General features: G+C 39.3%; 1 protein-coding gene across 3 annotated transcripts in view; it reads left to right on the forward strand.

Moving 5' to 3' along the window:
• mbd5 (methyl-CpG binding domain protein 5) overlaps positions 1-26,660 on the forward strand; it is a 218,560-nt gene that overhangs the window by 144,962 nt on the left and 46,938 nt on the right. Inside the window, exons 6-7 of one of the 3 annotated variants that reach the window (XM_080199390.1) lie at positions 691-762; positions 17,191-18,177. The exons of 1 other annotated variant lie outside the window; for it this stretch is intronic. In XM_080199390.1, the coding sequence (XP_080055516.1) occupies positions 691-762; positions 17,191-18,177 (1,059 nt within the window). The remainder of the gene's footprint in view (positions 1-690; positions 763-17,190; positions 18,178-26,660) is intronic. One more of the 3 variants, XM_080199391.1, reaches the window with a different exon arrangement.

Consider the following 26,660-nt stretch of genomic DNA (forward strand, 5'->3'; position numbering starts at 1 on the left):
TCCCTCTCTTAATATGATTTTGAGGAGGTAAATAAATGGGAAATATTCCAGTTTATTGAACAAAAATGTTTTTGTTTTTAATGAAGAATTGAGTTCAACTCTTTTAGACTTGAATATCATTTGGACTTGGAAACCTGTTTGACAAAGTATCCTTCACTGAAATACAGCACAGCAATGGTTCTTATACCGAATATTCTGCCAAGCATTGTGCAACATATGTTGTATTGTTGGCAGATTACTGTATTCCAGGAAGGATGACTGCATTTACTGGGGACCTGCACGATATCATTATTCACAGCGTTTTAGCTCAAATAAGCCAACTTGTTGCGAGAATTTGTTTATTGTAGTTAAAGCCACAGGCTGGATTGCATTACAGAAAGAAGACAAAATGTAGTGAAATGACTAAAACAAAAACGGCTTGTCACTTTCTCAGCTTGCAGCAGTTGTAGAAAGAAGCTGCAGCACAGCTGGCAAAAGTGCGAATAGAAATGTGCGTTTCACTCACAAAAGTGTTTGCTTCTCATATTATAACTGCATGACAGGTGATGTAGTAATTCCACTGGATAATGGGAAATATTTTTCCTTTGTTATGGAGTTATTCAGTAATTTTTTTGTGTTTTTAAGTGCAGTTTATTTTGTAACACCTTTTTCCTCCATTTTCTTGCCCTCATCAATGCTATCCTCTGTCAGGAGGGCAGGATGGTCCATCCCATGGACACCTTCACAGACGACAACGTTGCTCTTTGGTCAACCTGTCAGGAGGTACGCTTGAGTATTATAGGAACAGGACCCATTTTCCTTTTCCCTGTCATCACAATCAAATACATGAATCTAGCCAAAGGAGAGGTCTAAATGAAAATAAACACTCCTTCCATGTAGTATTTTAAAAATAAAATAAGAGAGGGCAGAGTAAATGTGAAAATATTGCTGAAACAAACTTGTCAATGCTTGCTAAATGTCTCATTATCAATACCTCTTTAGATCCTTGTATTTGACATCCTTCTCATCAGTTTCTATTTTTGTTTACTTGCATATATTTTGTTAACATTGTAGTGATTCATCTTTTCATCTCGGGATCTAAATTTAAATTAGTATATATGGTGATGTTAAAAGTCTCTGTTCATCTGTTAAGAGATATAAGAGAAGGTTTTTTGCTGCTTCCAGTAGCTTGCCCTTCATAAAATTTAAAACTGAAATGTTGACCGTGTATCATTAAAGAACCTAAAGTGAAGCAGTTCTTGAGAGTTAAAATACTAAAGAATAGACTGAAGGACTGAAATGGTAACAATTGGCAGTGTATTAGTAATGTCACTGGCCTAGTAATCCAGAGGCCAAGATTAATGCTCAGGAGACATTGATTTGAAACAGCAACTGGTGGAATTTAAGTTCAAGTAATAAATCTGGAATTAAAAGCTAGTCTGATGACCACTAAATCATTATCGATTGCGGTAATAACCAATCTGGTTCACTAAATATGCCACCCTTACCTGGTCTGGCCTTCTCCAACCCACAACAATCTAGTTGATTCTTAAATGGCCTTGAAAGCCACTTAGTTGTATTAAACTACTGCAAAGTCTAAAAAGAATGAAACCAGCGATCCATTTGGCATCAACATGGGCATTGGAAATGACAATGGCGCACCCATCCCTGTCAACCCTGCAGCATCCATGCCAAAATTAAAGCTGTCCCGCTGACTAGTGGAATAACAGGCCGACATTGCTTAAGGTATGATTGCTTAAATATGACACTGTCTCAGAGGCCACCATCACCAGGGGCAATGGACAGCACAGTGGTAAACAGGAGGGAGTTGCCCTGGGAATTCTCAACATCGACTCTGAACCCCATGAAGCCTCATTGCTTAAAGTCAAATAGGGAAAGGAAACCATCTGCTCGTTACCAGCCACCTCAGCTGATGAATCAGTATTTCTCCAAACTCAGCAGCTCTTCGAGAAAGCACTAAGCGGCACAAAATGTACTCTTGATATTGGACTTCATTGTCCATCACCAAGAGTTGCTTAGTAGCACTAATGCTGACAGAGCTAACTGAGTCCTCAAGGACATAGCTGCCAGACTAGGTCTTTAGCAAGTAGTAATCTCATCCTCAACAATCTAGCTGTCACAGGTTCATTTAATCCCTAAAGTGCATTCGGCCCATTAAAACTACACCAACTTTCCAACAGAGTATTTTACCCAAGCCCTTTCCCCAAGCATTTATCCCCTTAATCCTCTTAACCTCGGCATCTTGGGACATTATGGGGCAATTTAGCTTGGCCGATCCATCTAACCTGCACATCTTTGGAGTGTGGAAGGAAGCCAGAGCACCTGGAGGAAATGCACATAGACGGGGAGAATGTACAAACTCCACACAGTGACCCAAGGCCGGAATGGAACCCGGGATCCTGGCGCTGTGAGGCAGCAGTGCTAACTACTGTGCCACATCTGTCCACTCAAGTATTGGTGGGAATTACCATTGCAGAGTCCTTGTGAAGACAAAATCCCATCTTCATATTGGTACCCATACTAAATGGGAGATTTAGCATCTCAAGTTGGGTATCCGTGAAACGCTGTGTGCCATCAGCAGCAGAATTGTATGCAATCACAATCTGTAACCTCATGGCCCAGTACATCTCCCACTTTACCATTACCATCAAGCCAAGAGACTGACCCTGCTTCAAAAAGAGAGTCTTGGAGGCAATGCCAGGAGCAGCACCATGCATACCTAAGAATGAGGTGTCAACCTTGTGAAGACATAATATGCACCTGTTTACATTCCAAATAGCGGAGTTAGCATGTGATTAACACCTAAGCAATCCACAGCCAACAGGTCAGATCTAAGCTCTGCAATCCTGCCACATCAAGTCACAAATGGTAGACAGTTAAATGGAGGAGGCGGCTCCACAAATATCCCCATCATTGAGGATGGGGAATCCAGTGCATCAGTGCAAAAGACAAGACTCAAGCATTCGCTACAATTCTCAGCCAGATGTACCAAGTGAATGATCCATCTTGGCCTCCTCCCAAGGTTCCCAGCATCACAGTTGCCAGTTTTCAGTCAGTTTAATTTGTACAATGTAAAATCTGGAAATGGCAAAAGGAACAGGACACTGCAAAGGCTATAGGCCCTGACAGCATTTCAGCAATGGAACTGAAAATTTGGGCTCCAGACCTAACTGCCTCCCTCGTTGAGGTGTTCCAGTACAGCTATAGCACTGACATTTCCCCTACAATGTGGAAAATTGCCCAGGTAAGTCCTGACCATAAAAAGCAATACTACCCCAATCAAGTAATGCACCATCAGTCTATTCTTGATTGTCAGCAAAGTGATGTAAAGTGTCATCAATATTGCTATCAAGTGGCAGTTACCTGCTCCTTGACACTCACTTTGAATTTTGCCAGGACTGCCCAGTTCTTGACTTCATTGCAGCCTTAGCCCAAACATGGACCAAAGAGGTGAGAGTGACTACCCTTGACATTAAGGCAGCGTTAACCAAGTGTGATATCAAAGAGCCTTTGCAGAATTGGAGCCAAAGGGAATCAGGGAGTGTGTGTGTTGTGGGGTGGGGGGAGGGGAGGAGAAGAGGAGGAACCTGTCTGCTCTTTGGGATCATACCTAATACAAAGAAAGATGGTTGTACTTGTTGTAGGTCAATCATTTCAGTCCTGGTACATCACTGCAGAAGTACTTCAAGATAGTGTCGGAGGTCCATCCATCTTCCCGTGCTTCATCAGTGACTTCCCTCCATCATAAGGTCAGAAGTGGAATGTTCACTGATGATTGTACAATGTCCAGCCCATTGGTGACTCCTAAGATATTGAAGCTGTCTGTGTCCACATGCAGCAAGACCTGGCCATATTCAACCTTGGATTGATGTGACAAATGACAGTTGCAGGACACAAGTGCCATGCAATGATCATCTCCAACGAGAAAGAGTCTAACCTACTGTCCTTGACATTCGATGCAATTACCACTGATGAATTCCCCCACTATCAACATCCTGGCGGTTACCATTGACCAGAAACAGAACTGGACTAGCTATTTTAATACAAATGCAGCTCAAAGACAGAGAATTCTGTGGCGAATAACTATCCTTGACTTCCCAAAGTCTGTCAGGACACAAGCCAGAAATGTGATGGAATACTCTCAAATTGCCTGGATCTGGACAGTTCCAACTACACTCGAGGCTCAACACTTAGCAGGACAATGCGGCCTGTTTGATTGCCTCCCATCCACCAGAGTAATCGTTCGGTCCCTGCGCCACCAACACTCAGTGGCAGCCATATGTACCACCTTCGAGATGCACTGCAAAGACTCACCAAAACTCCTTCAACCTTCAATCTGTTGTGACTCTACCATCAAGAAGGACGAGGGCAGCAGATGCATGGCAACAATACCACCTGAAAGTTCCCCTCAAAGTCACATACCGTATTAACTTGGCACTATATTGTTCTCTCCTTTATTGTGGGTCAAAATCCTGGAAGCCCCTAATAGCAGTCTGGGTGTTTCTGCAACATATGCACTCCAATGGTTCAATAATGCACCACACCACCACTGCTTTCTGATGGGCAATAAATGCTGGCCTAGCCAGCAATACCCACACCCCAGGAACAAACCTTAAAAAAATTAAGTTAACTTTAACTTATAAAAAATAAAATAAAGGTTCAAGATTCTTGAAAATGCTTACAAATTTGATATGCAAGTGTTTGTTATGAATAGTTTCAAAAGTGTAGTAAAAAGCACTGTTATAAATGAAACATGTTATTCAAAATTTTGATAATTAATGCCAATCATCTATTGACAATGCTCAAACTGACATTTTCTCTATCATCTGGACTTTGTGCACAAAATTACAGAACATGGCAAAAGGTTCAAGAATCCGAGGACATAGTTTCAATGTGATTGGCAAAAGAGCTAGAGGTGACAGACTTTTTTAATTCAGAAAATAGTTAGCATCTGGAATGCCCTATCTGAAAATGTGATAACAGATTCAATCATAACTTTCAAAAAAGTTTAGTCGTGGCATGCATCAACTCCGGACTCCCAGATCGCCTGGATCCACTACAGTTGACCTTTCATCTGTCAATGTCAGTGTCCCATGAGCTGTGTCCTCAGTCCTTTATTATATGCCTTATATATGTATGACTGGTTGGCCATATTCTGCTCCAACTCCATTTTCAAGTTTGCTGATGACATCACCATAGTAGGTCAGATCGCAAACAACAATGAGACGGAGTACATGAAAGAAATAAAGAATCTGGTGAAATGTTGTGACGACAATTATCTCTCCTTCAATGTCAGTAAAATACATGCAACAGTCATCTACTTCAGGAAGCATAGTGGAGGACATGCTTCTGTCTACATCAACAGTCACAGAAATAAAAAAAGATGAAATGGAAATGGTCAGGAGTTTGAGATTTCTACGTGTCCAGATCACCAATAGCCTCTCCTAGTCCTGCCATGCTGATTCTATAGTTAAGAAAGCCCACCAACTCTAGTTGTTCAGGAGGCCAAGGAAATTCAGCATGACTGCTATGACTATCTCCAATTTTTACAGATATACCATAGAAAGCATCCTTTCCAGATGTATCAGAGCTTGGTATGGGTTCTGTTGTAATCGAGATCACAAGAAACTAAGGGTTACGAATGTAGCCCACTCCATCACCCAAACCAACCTAGCATCCATTGACTCAGTCTGCACTTCCTGCTCCCTCAGAAAAGTAGCCAGCATAATCAAGGACCTCACGCACCCCGGACATTCTTCTGCTGCCTTCTGTCAGGAAAAAGATAGATATAAAAGTCCCAGATCACCAACCAATTGATTGAAGAACAGCTTCTTCCCTGCTGCCATCAGATTCTTGAATGGACCTACCATACATTAATTAAGCTGATCTTTTTCTGCATCCTAACTATGACTGTACTGCACTGTGCACCCTCCTCCTCACCTATGTACTCTATGAATCATATGTTTTGTCTGTCTAGCACACAGGAAACAATACTTTTCATTGCATCCCAGTGCATGTGACAATGAAAAATCAAAAAAATGGAATCTGAAGAGAAAATATTTGCGTAACCAAGGGGGAAAAGGTGGGAGAATGGGAATAGGTCAGTTGAACATCACACAAGAATGCAATACGATGTGATCTCAACTTCTCTTTTCTGTCTGTCACTCCAACCTTTGACACTCTTGTTCATCAAAAAATTATCTATCTCAGCCTTGTATATATTCAATGACATAACCTCCATTGATATCTGGGGAAGAAGATTCCACAGACCAATGACCTGAGAAAAGAAACTTCTCCATACCTCTGTTACAAATAGCAGACTTTTTTTTAACAGTCCCCTATTTCAAGACTAGCCCCACGCCACATTCTCCTTCTCCTCCTAAATACATGCACATAAGGGGAAACATCCCCTCGGAGTCCACTCTGTCAAATCACTTCAAGATTTTGTATCTCTCTTGCAGAGAGATAGCAGGGAAATGATGGACCAAATCCATTTATAATTTTCTAAATTAATAGGTCATTGATATTTGTCTCTTATGTACCACTAGTGATGGCTGATTTTGGATGCTCTGTAGTTACTACAGGTAACAACCTTTTAAAATGTATTATTTAACTTTTATATATCTAACAATAACACAAATGAAATGTGTGTCAGGAAATTGCAAATGTTCCTGATTAGACAAGTGTTTTCAGAGGACTTGGTTAGCATTCTTGTGCCAATATGCTTTTGATGAAATACTGCCACACTCTTCATTAATCATCAGAACCACTTCCACTATTAGAACCACAAATACAAGTATGCCATCTTTGAGTTATATAACTCAACATATTGTTCTTAGGCTATGTAAAACTGAAAGACAAAACATTTGATGAAAAAGATATTTGTATATGAGGAATAATTTAAGGCCTAGCCAGTTTAAAGCACAGCAGCCAGCAGTAGAATAATTACAGCTGGGAATTTAGAAAATGCCAGAATTAGAGACTTGAGACTTTTAATATTAGCGGTGGTTACAGCAATTGAAGGGAACGAGATCATAAAGTAATTTGAAAACAAGAATGAAAATTGTAAAATTAAGGCTTTACAGGACCAGAAAAACTAAAGTAGGTCAACAAGGGGAAATGATGCATGGATGGGACTTGATTGAGTTAAAATTACGATTCAGTTAGGGACCAGTAACTTTTTGTTCAAAGTAGACTAAAAGTTGGAAATCCCAGTTACCCAACAGGGCAATAAAGTAACAAGACTCCTCGGTTTTAAACAAACCAAGAACAACCACCTGTCTCACCCATTTGCATGGCAAAGTAACTTTTCAGAGTTCACTGAATGCTTTTAAAATAACTTAGCTCCATTTATCAAAACAAAACATCTCTCTGTACTGCACTTCTTTGCAGAGTAGATACTGCACCTCCAGTTAAATAAGCCCTCTTTCTATTTTATACCTTTACAGTGGCTGATCTCTTAAGTCAACATGGCACTGACCTTTTAGGTATAATAGACATCAAACTGCTTTAGTTGCATTTATTCAGTTTTTTTCCATTGTCAAAACATTAATCTTCCAAGGACTAAACATTATTTTAAAAATATTACCGTGAACCATTAATTAAGGATTCGTCACAAGATATGGGCAGTTGAGTTTTGGATGAACTTCAATTTTTGTAGGGTGGAAGGCAGCTAGGAGAACATTGGACTATGTTGAGAAAGGTTTGGAAATAGTTCCAGCAACAGATGAGTTTAGGCAGCACAGAGTCAAGTGATGTGAAAAAGTGGTGTTTAATTTTGTGGTTCCAGTGGGGCAGCACTGTGATTAGTATTGTGCCAGAAACTCAGGTTCAATTCTAGCCTGTTCAGAGTTTGCACATTCTCCTGTGACTGCATGGGCTTCTTCTGGGGTACCCCAGTTTCCTCCCATAGTCCAAAGATGGTTAGGTGGATTGGTCATGCTAAATTGCCCCTTACTGTCCCAAGATTTATAAGTTCAGAGGATTGACGGGGTAAATGCAGAGGGTTATGGGGATAGAGCCTGGGTGGGATTATTTTGGCGCAGACTTGATGGGCCAAATGGCCTCCTTCTGCACTGTAGGTATTCTATGATTCTAAATTATTATAAGCATTATCCAGTGTTGAAAGATTGCCTTGTTCATTAATCTCACTTGAGTAATCATTCATTTATTCCAATCTGACTGATACAGAATAACAAAATGAAAAGCAAATCATTTCTTCCTTGATTTCTTGAGAAACCCAACATAATTTACATATTAAGTTTGCACTCAGCCCTTGTGAAAACAAGGCTGCACACGGAAATTATTTTTTTCTGGATCATTGCAAGCATAACTGAAAATATTTTTTAATATGAATGAGATGTTTGAGTAGTTTATTTCAAATAACCTAATTTAAAATGTACTACAGAATGCAGTTTAAAAGCATGTGATAAAAGCCAAAGAGACAAGGTATATTCTTGCAAATGGCAATACTTGTAAAATGTTTAGCTTTACATATTGCTCAAGTATTTTTATATCTAAAATTAAATAAGATGATTCAAATATTTATTCTATGCATCCTTTTTAGCTTGGGTTCCCTGATTTATCACGAGAGATGTGTGAGATAAGTTGATTGGCCATGCTAAATTGTTCATTGGTGTCCCAGAGTGCGGAGGTTAGAGGGATTAGTGAGGTAAATGTGTGGAGCAATGGGGATAGGCTCTGGGTGGGATTGTTGTTGGTGCAGACATGATGGGCTGAATGGCCTCCTTCTGTATTGCAGGGTTTCTATGATTCCATGTATGCATGCCACTGGAATTGATCACAGTTCAGAGTCTGGGTGCCATGAGTCATTACGCCAATTTTCACTTTAATATGGTAATCCCTTCCTTAATCTTCATGACCATTCAAACTCTCCACGGTAATACTCTTCTACTCTTGTAAAAACAATACAAATTATATAGGTGCAAGCATTCAGACTGAACTGAGCATTTCATACAAGAATAGTGACTTGTAAATTGGCTGGTCAGCTCGATATAGTATTTTGGAATCTTGAGTAGTTTTTTTTCAAAAATCTAGAGGTCTAGCCAATTTGATACTGAGATTTTGATAAACGTATTGTTTTGTTTCTATGCAGTTGATCATCAGCATTGGAAATGTACTTTACCGAAATGTTCTTGTAGTTGGGGTAAAAAATATGGCTGTTTTGCAACCTGGAAAAAGCATTTGACCCTGAAGTGAAATAGCATTTTCAATCCGTTTCAGATTTTTTTGTACTTTAATGTATAAAAACGAGCATTTTAAGTGCCTTTATTATAAAGAATATTCAAAGGTGATTCACAGATAAGTATGAGGAAAAATGGATATCAAATAGGAAAATATATAAATTGACGTGCAGAGTAAACACTGGGGCTTTTGCTGATTTATGCCATTCTCAGCTTGTAATTTTCTAATCATTGTTGATCATTAAGCATCTTAGGTGGATTAGCCATGGTAAATGCGCAAGGTTGGGTGGATAGGGTGGTGGAGGCTGGGGTGGGGTGGGGGGGTTCTGGAAAAGAGTAGGTGCACGCTTAATGGGCCAAATGGTCTCCCTCTGCATTGTGGGGATTCTATGATGAAAACGTGCCGCTAGTAGGATGCAGAATTTTAACTGTCGGCAGCACCTCTGTTTACTAGATTACTCAAGACTCCATAACGAAAAAACAAAAGAGTGTGAATTCTGTATTTCTCACCAGTACTTGTGATGTGAGCCACTTTTTCTTCCCCTTTGTTCTCCCACTCAAGGAAAGTCATGGGATCTAAGTTGCAACAGCACGATGCCTGTTTTCTCTTCAATCTTGCACATTTTTGATCTATACAGTACCAGGAAATTTAAGACTAGGGAGACTCACTTAAACGAAAGGGAGAAATGGCCTGCCTGGCTTCGTTATGAAGATTGTGCTGTTGCTGTTGAATAACTGTCTAATGCTGAATTATGAAAAATAACAAACGTGCATTCCAAGAATTGTTGATATAGTTTAGTTTAACCAAGGTTTGGAAATGATGCATGGAATTTATTTTTGTAGAAATGCAGTGTTGCTATAATTTTCGATGCAGAGTAAAAACAAATAGGAATTAAACAATGTAAGCCCTATTGGAATTTGGCCTCCATCTGATCTAAATTTGATATTTAAGGCTTCCCATGAATTGGTTTGATTTACAAGACCATGTGATAATGCAGCTGAAGAGAGCTGTCATAGGGACATAAGAACATAAGAACATAAGAAATAGGAGCAGGAGTAGGCCATCTGGCCCTTCGAGCCTGCCCCGCCATTCAATAAGATCATGGCTGATCTGTCGTGGCTCAGTTCCACTTTCCCGCCCTCTCCCCATAACCCTTAATCCCCTCTCTTATCAAAAACCCATCAACCCGCTTCTTAAAAATATTTAGCGAGGCAGCCTCCACCACTTCAACGGGCAGAGAATTCCAGAGATTCACCACCCTTTGAGTGAAGAAGTTCCTCCTCAACTCCGTTCTGAACCGCCCCCCCTTTATCTTGAGGCTGTGCCCCCTAGTCCTACTGTCTTTTTTGAGCGGGAAGAGTCTTTCCACCTCTATCCTATCCATCCCATTCATCATCTTATACGTCTCAATGAGATCTCCCCTCATTCTTCTAAACTCTAACGAGTACAAGCCTAGTTTATTCAGCCTCTCCTCATAGCTCAACCCCCTCAACTCCGGTATCAGCCTAGTAAACCTCCTCTGCACTCCCTCCAGGGCCAAAATATCCTTGCGCAGGTGCGGCGCCCAAAACTGCACACAGTACTCCAGCTGCGGCCTCACCAATGCCCTATACAGCTGCAGCAAGACCTCCCTACTTTTATATTCAATCCCCCTCGCTATGAAGGCCAGCATCCCATTCGCCTTCCTGACCACCTGCTGCACTTGCAGGCTGGGTTTTTGCGACTCATGCACAAGGACCCCGAGGTCCCTCTGCACCGTCGCCTGCTGCAGTTTTTCGCCACGTAAGTAATAGTCCTTCCTACCATTCTTCCTACCAAAGTGGACAACCTCACACTTGCCAACATTAAATTCCATTTGCCATTTCCTGGCCCATTCGCCCAGCCTATCTAGATCCTTCTGCAGACTCTCCACACCCTCCGCACAATTTGCCTTTCCCCCAATCTTGGTGTCATCAGCAAATTTCGACACCCTACACTCGGTTCCCTCCTCCAGATCATCTATATAAATGGTAAATAGCTGAGGCCCCAGCACCGACCCCTGGGGCATATCTTTCACAAAATTGATTCTGGTGTATAATCATAGAATTGCCAAATTTTGCAGCTATAGTCTACTATTGAGCAAACCACGTAATCCATTCCCTTGACTTAGCCTTCTGATATTTTAAAGATGTCATGGATTCTGCTTTCATCATTGTTTCTGGTAGAACATTCCACACCTGAACGATGATCTGTGTTGCAAAATCTCATAACCTCTCCCTTTTTGCAATCGAAATTGATGTCCTCACTGATGAGAGGACCATTTTGCCTGATTCAGTACACCAAAATCTCTCGAGTCTGTTAGGTTGTCTTTTTAGCTTTTTGTTCCTGTTTTCAGTTTCTGTCATCTTTTCCCCAAACTGAAACTTCTCAACCTTGAAACAGCTTAGTAAATCATTTGCACCTGCTCCATAGCCAACATCCTGCCTAAAGCAAGGAGTCTGGGCACATTGCAACCTAACCAGTGATTACTGTACATTTAGTATATTGCACCCAATATTTATGTTTATAAAATAGAATAGGTACTACACAAAAGGAGGCCCTTAAGCCTTTAAAGCCAGTTCGCTGCTCGAGCAATTCATAGTCCCATTCCCTCACCCCTTCCCCGTAACCCTCAATTTTTATTCACAGGTGCTCAGTCAATTCCCTTTTGAAAACCACAGTTGAATCTGCCTCCATCACCATTTTGGGTAGTGCGTTCCAAATCCTAATTACTCACTGTATTAAGAAATAAATGCTTTCTCATGTCACCTTTTGTTCTTTTGCCAATCCCTTTAAATCTATGCCCACTGGCTGTTGACTCCTCTGCTAAAGGGAACAGTTTTCCTCTTTTTTTCTGCCTAGACCTCTCACTGTCAAATCTCCGCACAACCTTGTCCTCTCAAGGGAGAGCAATCCCTGTTTCTCCAGTCTGATATCCTGAAATTATAAAATCTCAGGTCCCAAATGGTGGTTTTTCTAGCTTTTACCATTTGTCATCCCAATTTTAATGATTTGTATTTTGAGCTCCATGATTTTAGTCCTGTACTCAATTTGAAGTTTTATCATCTACCATCTGTCTTCTCATGCTTGCCCCAAAATATATCACCACCTTTCTCCATATTTTAATCTGACATCCGTCTTCACAGTCTACTAATTTGATGCTGTCCTTGTGAAGTTATTGCATTTCACAATTAACCACATTTCTGTTTTTGTGTCATTAGTAATTTTGGTGTTATTCCCTGCATCCAAGTCCAGAACATTTGTATGTATTTTGAAGAACAATAAAACTGATTCCTGGCAAACGTAATGTAATGGCTAATGATCACTGCTCTCTGGGTTTCATCCTTTGTTCAAATTTCAATCCAGACTGGCAAAGTTTCTTTAGTACCATGTGCCTTAGGTGCTACATAGGAAATTTACTGATAAAACTATTAACTAACCTTCAGAGTACATGAGTACAGTATTCACTGCATTTCCTACTTCAAAGCACTGCGTTACATTTGTCAGATATGTCTTGACTTTCACATTTATTTTGAAAGGGCCCTGAATATTTACAGGGTTCGAGAACAGTTATAATGCACTGGTGCCTCAGTTAGTCTGTTTCAACTGCTGCTTCCAATATGATGCAGTTTTGAATTTCTGCTTGCAAGAAACAGAATTTCAGACAATGTTCTGGGAGTAGGTTCCACAGACAGAGCAAGTGGCAACTAAAGCATGGCACAAAAATGCTGGCTACTATTTAGTAATTCACTAATTTTTTTTCATTTGACACTACATTAACATCCTTGTTTTATAGCACAATCAGTGGCTTTTGTGCTGATCAGATTGTAATGTTGTGCAGCTTTGGCATCTTGGTGATTTCTGTATTTTAGTTTATTCAGTCTATTAGTCTTACTCATTTTGAATTGTGCAACAGCCAGGAGCAAGACATGAATATTCTAAGCAGCTAGGCAAATGGGCTCAACCCTATCACTGGGCAGATGTTTGTTTCTAGGAGAGTTATGGTAATTTTCATGAATATAAAATTAACACACTTCTTGAGGAGAGATTGAATATTTTATTTACTGTGCATATTTTAAACTTCTATATTTAAAAAGGCTGATCTTTTAGTAAGCTATTGTGATATTCCACCTTTTCAGTTTGTGTGTATTCTGGCTTTCATCCCATACTGATGTGATCATTGCACTGCATCTTCACCCTTCACAATGGTAGTGGCAGTATTCTCAAAATGCTAATAATAGACAATTGAAATCTAAAGGTAAATGATTAACTTATTAGGCTACTTGGGCATTTTCAGAAGTACTTTAATTTTGGAAGTTTCATAAGTGTTATTCAAACTTTAAATTTAAGCTATCACCATCATGCAGTTTACATGGGAAATTCTGTTGTAGCTGCAGAAATAAAGCCATGTCTTTTGCCTTGCAATATGCTATAGATTTGTGAGATTGGAAAAAAGGTTTTTTGTTGACTCAATAATCTTCATTAAGGAAACTTCAGTTCTGCTTATTTAACACTTAGTTCAAAATGTGTTCAGAACTAATGTCATTTCATACCTAATATGCTAAGTCTGGATCACTTTAAATATCAATGACTGGAATCATTCTTCGAGATACTGCATTCATTTTACAAATGCTCAAGTCAAAACCAAGTATTAAGGAGCTAATCTGCACCATTTAAATGTTACAAATGAGCTGATTAGCCAAAATGTATTGCAGTTAAGTAAATACCATTAGAATATTTTGGGATCAGCAGATCAAATCTAATATGTTTATTATCTTTGGAATATTGCTGCAGTTGAATAGATTCATCAAATTCACACTGATATCTTTGTACTTGATCATTTAGCCAGAAAACATAAAACATTTTTCAATTACAAAAATCGCAATCCTTTTAGGCAAAAAGTTTCTTTTCTTACTAAGATTCTTTTTGATAAGTCAGTCTGACAGCAGCAAAAAGAAAATAAATGTGGGTAGCAGGAAATTTCCACTAACTGCTCAAAACATTGCTTTCAAGAGAAACATTTTGTTGAATCATATAGAGGAGGAGGCCATTCTGCCCTTTATCCTGCAGTCGGGAAAAGCAAGAATGCCAAATTTAAAACAATTGCAACAATTTATACTAGAGGAGAAAAGGCATGTTGATTGGTTGGCAAGTTGACTCTGGCCAAGCGCTGCCGTGGAGAAAGTATTGGGGCTCCTTATGCTTCCAGGTAATTCAAAAAAAGGCATAAGGCTTAGACAGATTCCTTTTGTTAGAAGAGAACGGGTCCCTGCAGATCAATGTCTGTCACTTCGAGCAAATGGACCACATTATGTGCTTGACGAATTATCTTAAATTGGTTGTTAGTGTACTATTAGCACGCTTGTGATTGTTCAAGTGCCCAATCATGGAATCACATCTAACAGTAGAATTTTGGTTTGTAAGCATAGGTTGGTTGAGTATAATCTGTGCCCTGCCTATTACAGACAGCTCGAGGATCATGTTTGATTCAATCAACCAATCATTAAGATGTGCGGCCTACGTACCTGGATCACACTGAAATGCCTGATGATGTAGTGTGGCCTCAGTCAACCCAGACATGCATATAAATAGATGGGAGTAATGTTGCTAAACAGGCATGATGATGTTAGCAAATGCACTAGGTTCTTAATGCAGTTCAGGTTTTGTATCTATTAGATCTGCTGCCAAATATGAATGCTCGGCCTTGCTTAAAAGCAAACAACCAGAAAATTTGGTGGACTTGTGTTAGAGTAAGAAGCTCCCTTGCAATGTATATGATAAGGTTCAGCCACATCACTCAGCATCCTTGCATGTATGGGCTGCCTAAGATGCACAAAAGTGATGTTCCATTGTGCCTTAGTTTGTTGGTGACTGATTCTGTGCAGCCAGAATTGTACCTTTGGCCATTTGTAATAACTAGAATATAGAAGGTACCCAACAAGTCCATACTTGCAAAACCCAATTCAAATTGTTTACTGTTAGATATTATTCCAAATTGGACAGCACTTGCTGAACAACCCTGAGTGTACTAATAGCTGCACTAGCAACCAATTTAAGCCAATTGGTTCATAACATTTACACTTGCTATAAGTGACATTCGTATTCAGGGGCCCATTCTCTGTAAACAAAAGGAATCTGTAGCAGGCTTGTGCCTTAATTACCTGCAAGCTTGGGAAGCCAATGTTGCTTTCTCCATAAGATGTAGGAGCAGAAGTAAGCCATTTCACTCATCCAATCAGCTCTGCCATTCAATGAGATCATGACTTATCTGACATGATGATCTTCATCTTCATTTTCCCATCTTATCCTCATAACATTTGATTCTCATGTTGATTAAAATTCCTGTCGCTATGACAAAATCTCAGCCAATCAGAGTTGACTTAGCAACTAATCACCCTTTTCCCTGTTCTATAAATTGTTGTGATCACTTGACATCTTTGTGTTAGACAGTGTTTGAATTCTGTTCCAGCAAGCAAATATTTGCTCAAAAATGTTAACTACAACATAAAGTTAACGTTTTTGAGCAAACATTTGCTTGCTGGTACAGCATTTAAAGCATGGCGGCACAGTGGTTAGCACTGCTGCCTCAGCACCCAGGACCCGGGTTCAATTCCCAGTTTGGGTCACTGTCTGTGTGGAGTCTTCGTTCTCCCCGTGTCTGCATGGGTTTCCTCCGGGTGCTCTGGTTGGAGGAAAGCATTGTTCACTTCATTTGGACGACTCAAACTTTTGTGCCAACTAAGCAAGTGTTTGCTGTATGCTGATGTTTTGTGCTAGTACTGCTTATAGGTTACCATTGCTCGCTGAAAATGTGACCAGTTACTTCAAACACTTAATTTTAAACTTCAACTCAAAATTTCATAGCTGCCATTTTTTGGTTGCTTTTTGTGGTTGTCACGTCTTCTTCGTCCAAATGTTAATTTTCCGAAAAAACAGCTTGGATGATGCTTTCCAGTGAATGTGCCTTTTTAGTTACCCTGGTCTGCTAACTGCCTCACAGTGGCTGCACATTCAGTTACAAGTGAGGCTGTAAAAGAACAGCAAGGGAGACCCTATTGTCTCTCAGGACCTTTGATAAATGGCAGCACTGACCTACTCGACCTAAATAGGTCTGTCCTCATTGCTGCAAAAGAAAAGCAACAAATACAAGGGTGTAAGAGAAGCGGGAAGGACAGATTGGTAGTTACAACAAAAAAAATGAAACTGCTTGCCTGAGATTTGGAAAAATGTTTAGACAAACTAAACCAGCATAAAGTATAGCCATACTATTGCTAGTAAGACAGCCTACAAAATGAAAATTTTCACTTTAATGTTATCCTGGCAAATGTGTAATACTTGAATAGAACATGTTCTTGTTCCAGTTTGTTGACAAACACCCCTCTAAATTCCATAATCTCAAATAGGATATATTAGGTTTTCTGTTTTTATCCAAACGTTTTTATTTAAATTGGGATGTCAATTCCTGTGATTTTCACAGGGTTTGATGATGCACCTTTTCACTTACAATTAATTGCTCCCTTTTATAGGGGAACACCAGGTAGAAATTCATGCCATTTTTGCCCATGAAACTCTAAGAAAAGCTTAAATTCTTTGTTCTTTTTCACTCTAATGTTTAATGATCTAAATGGTTGACTGCTGTATGAGTTTTTTACTTTAGATTGAAATGTTTTGGTTGTGATTTGTAAGCTTAATTAGCAGAAGTTGAATTAAAGAGCTGTACGTCTCTACACCCCCACCACCCACCACCCCCCCCCACCCTCCAATTTGTAATCTTTGGAAAACTCGGTTTCTGATGCAACTGGTGAATTAAACCAACTTTTGAGACCTACTAGTTAATCTTCTTGCATTGTTGGTTCCTGTGCTGAATTATTAATGTAAACATAGATATGTAACCTGCATTCACTGTAAATGCTGACGCGGAGAGTCAAGATACTTTACTCATCTTCAACCTGTCTGTGTGGGTTTCAGGTAGTTCTGGCCAGCCAGCATCCATGGCCATTGCTGGTACCAACCAACTTGCCATTACCAAGACAACATCCGTTCTACAAGATGGAGTTATAGTCACAACAGCGGCTGGAAATGCAATGCATAGTCAGCTTCCCATGGGGAGCACTCTTCCCTTCATTGGTCAGGACCAAGCTTTTCAGTTTGGACAGGCTGTTCCTACAAGTAGCAATCTTACTCACCCTTTGAACCCCAACCTCCTTGGCTCTCTGTCCATCCCTTTAGCAATGAACCAACAACAGCTCCTGAACCAGAATATGTTGAACATGTTACCTACATCTGGAGATGGCAAGGGAGAAGTCTCTGTTAACCCTTTGGGAATTCTGAATCCAAATTTAAATGCAGCTTTGACTTTACTCCCTGGTGATATGGCTGGACAGACTTTGCAACCTGTTCAACTTTTGGCAACCTTGTTTCAAAACCAGGCACAGGCTACCATGCTCCCACTGACATCTTTTAACTTAACTCTCCCAGATTTATTACAGCAGCAAAACCACCCTTCACCTTCAGTGACACAGATCCAGCCCCTGCCTGATCGTTTGCATAGCAATCAGTTAGTTAGTAACAGAACAGAAACCCTTTTGACAAACCCTCTACCAAACCTTTCAAACAATGACACTACTTCAAACCCTCTCCTCCTCCCAGCTGTCACAGCAGCCCCAGGACTGATGGCTCTGAATCCCCATCTGTTGAGAAGTGTTTTGCACTCTCCCTCGGACCATGCTGCTAATCATTCTGAGGTTTCCATAGCAACCTCATCCCAGGCAACCACTACCACCACCACATCATCGTCAGTAGCAGCACTTGCCGTCTCAACTCTTGGTGGGACAGCAGTTATGTCAATGGCAGAATCGCTGCTACCCATTTCAGCTGCTGGGCATGCAACAGGACCTACAAAACTGAACAACTCTTTGATACCGCACCTCCCCTTGCTGGGAGCCAGCCTTCTTGGTAAGTTTTAAATTTGCCAAGTGATTGGTACATTAAATATTTTTTTGCTTCACTTAAGGAATGCAACAAACATTTCTGCATTGTAAATCTTACTCATTTTTAAGGCATGCAAATTTCTTTGAGAAAGACAAATGTTTTGGTCAGGAATATTGCATTGCTAACATAATGTATGTAAAATATATTTGTACTGAGTGATTTCATTCATTAATATTAAGACCACTTGTACAGATATCTCCAAATTTGTATTCCGATATCTGGGTAATTTTACTTTGAAGAAAGATTATTATGGACCACCATGTAAATATCTCATTTTTTTTCAATTAAATCATTTTTGCATCTTATAGTCTGCCAAGGTTGATGTGAAAAGTATGTGTGCAACATATTTAGTGACATAAAATGTTTGCTGTTTTGTTTACTTTTGATCGTTAGAGCAGTCTAATTATAAAAATACAATGGACCAGAGTTTTCTATAGGAATCAGTCTAATGACAACTGCTGTTAATTAGCTTTTCACTTGCCCATTTAACCTCAAGGTATTTTGCACTGTAAATTGCTGAAATTGTGAGCTTGACGGCGTCGCTGAGAGTGAAATAAGGCATCTGGGACCTGAATGAACAGGGCAAACAATGTGTGCCCCTTAACCAATAAGATTGAAGGATTATGAAGTCATAAAACAAGGGCTGAAAAAAGTGTCAAGTGGAATGGCTGAATTCAATGTTCTGTCAGATACAGAAAGAGAAATAGAGGGGAAAAGAAATATTGGATTTGGAGAAAGGAAAAGCTTAAAAAATAAATTTCACATTTAAAATGTCCAACAGTCAATTCCTGAAGGAATGGGACTCTCTACATTTGTAATAATTAATATTCAGTACCAGAGAAGCTAATTGACAGTAATTATCAATTAGCACATGATTAAAAGAGCCCAGCAGCTAGCCCAGATTTAATTAAATATACACAGACATCAAATGGCTCCAAAACAGGTACCTTGCATCAGCTTAGACAGCTGTAACTTATTTAGCAAGTTTAATCCATAACCACTGTGCAAATTTAGCAACTTCTCGCCACTCACTGCATTTCAGTGATGAACCAAAGAGCAAGATGCCATTTTCGCAAAGGCAGTGAAGGAGCAGCATGCCTTGGACAGCAACTTTTGTACTTCTGTATTTAATTGTGCATCTGTCCTCGATGAATTTGCTGCAGCACTTGCTCGTTGATAACAGCAAGCGCCATTAGCCTCACTGTCATTTTGACAGAAACGTATGGCTAATATAGAGGAAGACAATGCTGCATTCAAGATCTTCAACTTTCTAATCTGTACTCGTACACCATCTGTTTTCAAATAAATAACATTTGAGTCTTCAACTAATTTGCAATGCTTTTGTTGTTTGTTTGATTTTTACTTCAAGTTTGAGTGAAGGAAGGCTTTACAAATAGGTTTCTTGATATCCATTTCAACCAATCTTTTGGAAAATGATGCAAAATTGCTGTTATTGAATTCAAAAGTATGAAATGCTCATAGCTTACAAAAACCAACATGTTCAAGTATATTATTTGTGCAAGTCATATTGAAAAATTTGATATTTGCTTTGCAATCCAAAAAATTTTCCAAATGGTTTAAAATCAGATTAATCAGGCTAATTTAAGGGGGGACCTATTAATGTTTGTAATGGTACAAAATTTTATTGCATCAAAGATAAATCATTACAGTGCAATTGTATACTTATTTGCTTATATATTAGATGTATTTTTGTCCTCTTTTGGAAGTACTTCCTCTCTCCCTTGGACATCCCACTCAGCACTTGCATGTGAAAGGACCTTGACTGATTTGAGTTGTTTACAATTTTTCACCAGAGATAAGATGCTACCTCAATTTTGCTAGGCTAGTGAATGTATCTACTTGTGGCATAACCACCAGTACTGTTTCAAAATTCACACAAAATTATGTCCTATTGTTTTACAGCCAGTCTAATCAGTTTTAATTGTATCAATTAATAATTGCTCTGTCATAAATCCGACTTGCCAGTAGTCTGCAGCCTGTAAATGTTCTGCAGCTGTCCAAATGGTTTCTATCGCATCCAAGCAGCAGAGTTTCCATACTACTACTGCCCATGAAGTCACTGGCACTGTCTGCCGCTTTGTGCTTTATACCGAAGATTATGTTCTGAGTTAATAACTACTTCCTGAGCTGGAGCTGTTGCAATTTGTATTAGGTTGTGAAAAACCATGTCCCCCTTGCAAGTATCCAATACACTTTTTATTCCAATTCTTTATAACCTTCCATCAACCATTAAGGGTGAACTTTATTCAATAGCCTTTAGCTGTTCATTTTTTCCAATGTAATTTGGTTTAAGTACTGAAGAGAGACATCTTGGTTCTGAAGGTCATATATTGCAGATGATTCTCCTTATTCCAAGCCTTTGACAGTTGCATTTGAAAAGTCATAAGGACTCAATTGTTAGATTTTTGCACGTATTATTTTGAAACATGTCACTTTTGTCCTTGATGCATCTTTTTTGTATTGTGAGTATACTGTAGTATATTGCTTATGCCCTGGACTATTATTCCAGATTGATTTTGCAGCATATGTGCTGGAACCCAAAAAAGTAAGCAACATGAAAGTTGCCATTTAAAAATGTAAATTTGCTGACTTCTATCTACATTGCATGATCGACTCTTAATGTCTTCTGAAGTGGATTAATTGCTTCAGGAGCCATCTTGGAACAAATAAAAATGTGCAATATGCACCTCTTATGTCTGTATTTGAATAACAAAGAGAACCATGAATGTTAGGAGTCAATAACTTTATCCATTCTTAGCTTAGGGAAAAAGTTACTGCAATTTTTATGAGAATAATTTGTTTGTTCACTTTCAAATTAAAAAATGTACATCTTGCAATTTAACACTGGACAGAAAAAAAATGAAGACAAAGGCTAGAAATCTAAATTAAAATATAAAATGTTTGAAATGGATAATAGGTCAGTACTGCATGTTCACCATTCTGTTACATAATCAATTGTTGAAACCATCTTCTGTTTAAAGATGGTTACAAATCTGTGTATTTCCAGTATTTTCAAACTGGTTTTAGTTGAGGTTTTTGGCTGGTTTGGCAATTCAGCATAAGAATTTGGTAAAGGGCATAACAATATTGGACACATAATTTGTTTTTGTTTTTAATTGATACCGATTAAATAATTAATGATTTAAAAATCTTTAAATGGTCAAGCATTTAAGTATTTTTTCATATCCAGCACTATATCCTCGGATTAAAAAGTTAGTCCAGATGTTAGAATCTGAAACAAAAACAGAAAAAGCTATGTTCAACAGCATCTGTGCAGAGGAACAGAGCTAACGTTTCAAGTCTCAATGACTCTTCGTTAGAACTCTAATCAAGAATCATCCAGATTACGTTCTAGAATCTTTAATTTTAAACAATATTTTATAATCTGAGCGTCAAAGTAACAAACATCTTTGTGCATTGCAATGTTCCCCAAACTGGTACAGTAATTAATTTTCCTTTGTCAAGTCACAGACTTTATCAGTGATTCTAATATAAAGTAATTTGATTAACATTTGAATACAGAAGAGTTTTGTTTCTCTGCTGAACATCTGATGCTATATATTTCAATCATATGACTGCCTACCTCCATCTTCAGGCTACCCTTTTCTGAAACTTCATCCATATCTTTGTCAGAACTGGCCTTAACTATTCAAGAGCTTCTCTGCCTGCCCTCCAATTCTGCACTCTCAACTTCTTACTTCATCCAAAACTCTGCTGCTCATGTCCTATTCCACACAAAGTCCAGCTCATGCATCATCCTTGTCTTCGTTCAACCACGTTAAGTGACAGTTCCCTAGTGCCTCGAGGTTTAAAATTCTTGTCCTGTTTGGATCTTTTAATGGCTTCCCTAATTCTGTAACCTTCTCCAGATCTCCAAAACGCCACCTGCAGGTTTCTTTCCAAATGTCACCCTGTCCTGACTTTGGATTATATTGCTGTTCCTTCACTGTCGTCGGGTCAAATTCTTGAAACTCTCTTCCTAACAGCAATGTGAGTGTAATGATACCACATGGACAGTGGTCTCTCAAGAAGGCAGTTCACCACTGAATTCTTGAGAGCAATGAAACTGAGGCAACAAATGCTGGCCGAGTCAGCAATATCCAAATCCCATAAAAAGAAAACACCACCAATGACAGCAGCCATTCCTTTAAACACAAGGATGCGCCAAGCTAGTCTGGCCTCACAATGGTTCGAGATTCCCCAACCAGCGAAAATAGTTTCTCTACCTAACTTATCAAGTCCGAATGTAGAACTGTGGTCTGTTTAATCAGACCTTCTGATTTAGCCCTTTTGAATCCAGATATTATTTTCATAAATCCTTCAATACACTCCCATCAATGCTTATATAATCTTATTGTGCCCCAGAACTGAACATCGAATTCCAGGTGTGGTCTAACCATTGCTTTGTATAGCTGTGGCATGACTTCTAACCTTGTCCTCTTGATGTGAAGACCAGCATTCCACCAGCCTTTCTGATTATTTTTTGTGGTTGGTCATGACATTTTGATCATCTGTGTAGTTGGACCTTCATTCTAATCTTTTGGCCATTCAGAAAATGCTCCATCTTGTCTTTTTGAGCTCCAAAGCAGGCGACCTCATATTGAAATCTATTTTGTACCGTTTTGCCATTTGCTTAATATTAATATTGCTTTATACTATGTTTCCAGCTATATCTTTGAAATTCTTTACTGCAGAAAGCTGTGGTGGTTGGAAAGTTAAGTATTTTGAAGGCTGAGATAAACAAATTTTTAATCATAAGGAAATCAATGGTTACAGGGATAAGATGGGAAAGGAGTTGAGGATTATACCTGATCAGCCATGATCTCATTGAATGGTAGAGCAGGCTTGATTAGCCTATTAGCCTACTTCTGTTCCTACATCTTACGGTCCTACATTGCTTACAATGGTGCTTATCTTTGAGTCATCTTCAAACTTGGATATGTGGCTCTGTCTTGTCGTCTAAGCTGTTAATAAATACAGTACATGGTTTAGGCTCCAACTCAGATCCCCATGGGACGCCACTGGCCACATCCTGCCCATAACCTGTCATCCATTAGTCTGTGTCCTACCACTCCTAATTTCCTAATCAGGTCAATAATTTTCACTCATTCCACAAGCTCCCACTTCAGCTAACAGTCCTTTCTGAGGGACTTTATCAGATGCCTTCTGGAAATCTAGTGATACCTGTCCACTACTTCAGTCACGTCTTCGGAAAACTCAAACAAATCACTCAGGCATGATGTATATTTTACAAATCCATATAGAAGATGGTGTGTATGAATTGGCTAAACAATGCCAAGCTTGGATTTTTAATAAGTGTGGGTTTTTGAAGGAGGAAAAATCATTAAAGATAAACAGTGGTGCCTCTAAGGTTTGTGGACTTGTGGCAATTAAGAATGTGCCACGAAGGGAAGAAAACAGACCTTGCACTTATCGTATTCCCTTTAAGATGTGTCCTACTATGGCTGACCCTCAGTCTTGAATGGAGCCACACAGTGAACCAAGCCAGCTATGCAGAAGAAACAGAAGTTAGAGGAACATTGGAGAAAAGGTGTTCTAGTTTTTAGATCCTTGGAAACAATTGTTAGAGCATAAGAAGATGGCAAGAAATGTCATTTCGACTTGAGCAGAATAGCAAATAGAATGGAATATTTTGAAGCTAGGAGGAACAAGATAAAAAATGTTTGGGGAAGGAGGTCAAGGATTATAGGGAAAGGAACAGTTGACAATGATGAGCTTATGTTAGTAAACACAGGTTTAAGATGATTTTCATGTGTCCAGTTGAGTGAAATAATGTGCAACAAAGTTTGCTGTGTCTTCATTCTGAGCTTGACACTAAGTTTTTCCCATTCAATGTAAACTAGGCACTTAAGTGAAACAACAGTGCTTTGAATGTCCCTTGTATTGCAGTTGTTGTTACACTGGATGCATTAACGTTCCAACCTTTCACCAGTGAAATCTTACTTCAGAGCAGACCAATGATGTCTCCCTGCATGGAATGGCCTCCCTGAAATAACTTTGGGTAGCTTCAACCACATGTATCCAGAGCTAAAAATTGTAGCAACTGGCAACATTTTCAGCTTCAATTTGGATAATGAGAATGGCTGGCATGCCAAGTTTTTAAAAAATTGCATACTACAATCAGAGGTGATGTGTTGAGGTTAAGGATGAGGAGCATTAAGGGAACTGTTTTTTTAAAAATATTCATACAACTGCACTCAATAAATTCCAGGCAAATCAGAACCGCTCAAAGGAAGCACAGAGGCCAATATGGTCATACTGAGACACAAAATGATATTCAGACTAAGAATAATCAAGCTGATTTCAAAATATGAAAATAATTTATTAAGAACTAAATACTGGGGAGAGCAAAGTCCATTGTCTTTGGTTCCAGCTGAAAACTCTGTTCCCTAGCCACCAACTCCAACCTCTCTCATTGGCAAAATTCTGAGGTTGAACCAGAATCCACAACCTTGTTGTTGTGTTTGACTCAAACTGAGATTCCAACCACATCTACGCCACACTAAAATGGACTACTTCCACCCCTATAATATTACCTGACTTTGAGCCTACCACAGTTTATCAGTTTCTGATTCATTTATTCATGCTATTCTTGCCTCTAGTTTCAATTATTCCAAAAATACTCTTAACTGGCCTTCTGTTTTCCACCCTCTCTGAATTAAGTTCATCCAAAACTTTGCTGTCCATAATGTAATTCACACCAAGTCCTTTTTTGCCCATCATCCCTGTACTCAGTAACCAAAAATGACTCCCAGTTGAGGAATATTTTGATTTTAAATATTCATTCGTTTTTCCAATTCCCTCCATGATCTCATCCCTCCATACCTCTTAACTGCATCCCAGTCTGCAACCTTGAAATATTTCTACTTCAATTTGACCTTGCTTCTTCCCGGGGCACTAAACTCTGGAATTCCCCCTCTCAAACCTTTTAACCTTTTTGCCTTTCCACCACTTTTCTCCTTTAAAACATCCCTTAAAACTTAGTTCATCTCCCATGGTCTCAGTCATTGCCTGAATCAATTTTTTTTATTCATTCCTGGGATGTGAGCATTACTGGCAAGACCGCCATTCGTTACCCACTGCTACTTGCCCTTGAGGGAGTGGTGACAAACTTCCTTCTTGAAACACTATAGTCGATCTGACATAGGTACATCCACAGTGCAGTTAGGAAGGGAGTCCCAGGTTTTTGATCCAGTGACAGTCAATGAATAGCATTATAGTTCCAAGTCAGATTGTATGTGGTATAGAGAGAAATTTGCAGGTCATGATGTTCCTCGGCATCTGCTACCTATGCCCTAATTGGTCGAGCTTGTGAATTTGGAAGTTGCTGTCAAAGGCGCATTGGCAAGTTTCTGCATCTCATACATGGTACACTGCTACCACTGTGCATTGATAGTGGAGGGAGTGAATATTTAATGGTGGATGGTTTGCTGATCAATTAGGCTGGTTTATCCTGGACAGTGATAAGCCGCCTTGAGTGTTATTGGAGCTGCATTTATCAAGGCAACTGGAAAGTCTTCTATCACATTGCTCAATTGTGTCTTGTAGATGGTGGACAGGCTTTGGAGAGGAGGTCAGTTACATCCCAACCTCTGATTTGCTTTTGTAGCCACAGTATTTGATGTTTCTATGAAGTGCCATGGGGCATTTTACCACCTTAAAGGTTTTATAAATGCAAGTTAAGGTTAGGTCAATTATGAAGGTAATGCACAAAACAGTTCCAAATGATCATGTTGATAAATGCACCACAAATGTTGTAATCAGTCATGCAGACCAGAAGGGTTTTGATTTTCAACCAGGACACCAATTTGATTTGATATTTAGCATTAGTATCCCTATAAGCAGTGAAAAACATTCAAACAGATTTCCTGTTCTTGGTTACATTTCAGTAACTCCTATTAGAAATCAGACATAAACATCTATTGAGAATAAAATTTCACACTGCCTGACTAAATAATCATGCAGCATTCACTGTCTAGATTCTCACGCAAGAACTTTACAAGGTGCAAGTCAGGAACGTGATGGAATACTCTCCCCATGCTTGGAGTTGTGCAACTCCAACAACACAAAAAGATCAACACTATCCAGGGCAAACCAGCCTACTTGATCAATACCCCCATCCTCAACTCTGCAAAATGACACAAATGTACATCATTTGCAAGATGCATTGCAGTACAGGCTCCTGCAACAGCACCTTTCACACTTGCAATTTTTATCACTTGGAAGGTCAAGGACATCAGACACACAGGAAATTGCCCACCAAGCCACACATCATCCTGACTTGAAACCAAATTGCTGTTCTTTCACTGTCCCTGGGTCAAAATCCTGGAACTCCCGAATAGCACATTGTGTGTACTTACGCTACATGCACCTTCATGGTTCATGAAAGCAACTCGTGACACCAC

Source organism: Carcharhinus amblyrhynchos, chromosome 11, assembly GCF_965287045.1.
Source record: "Carcharhinus amblyrhynchos chromosome 11, sCarAmb.v2.hapA, whole genome shotgun sequence".
Classification (NCBI taxonomy): Eukaryota; Metazoa; Chordata; class Chondrichthyes; order Carcharhiniformes; family Carcharhinidae; genus Carcharhinus; species Carcharhinus amblyrhynchos.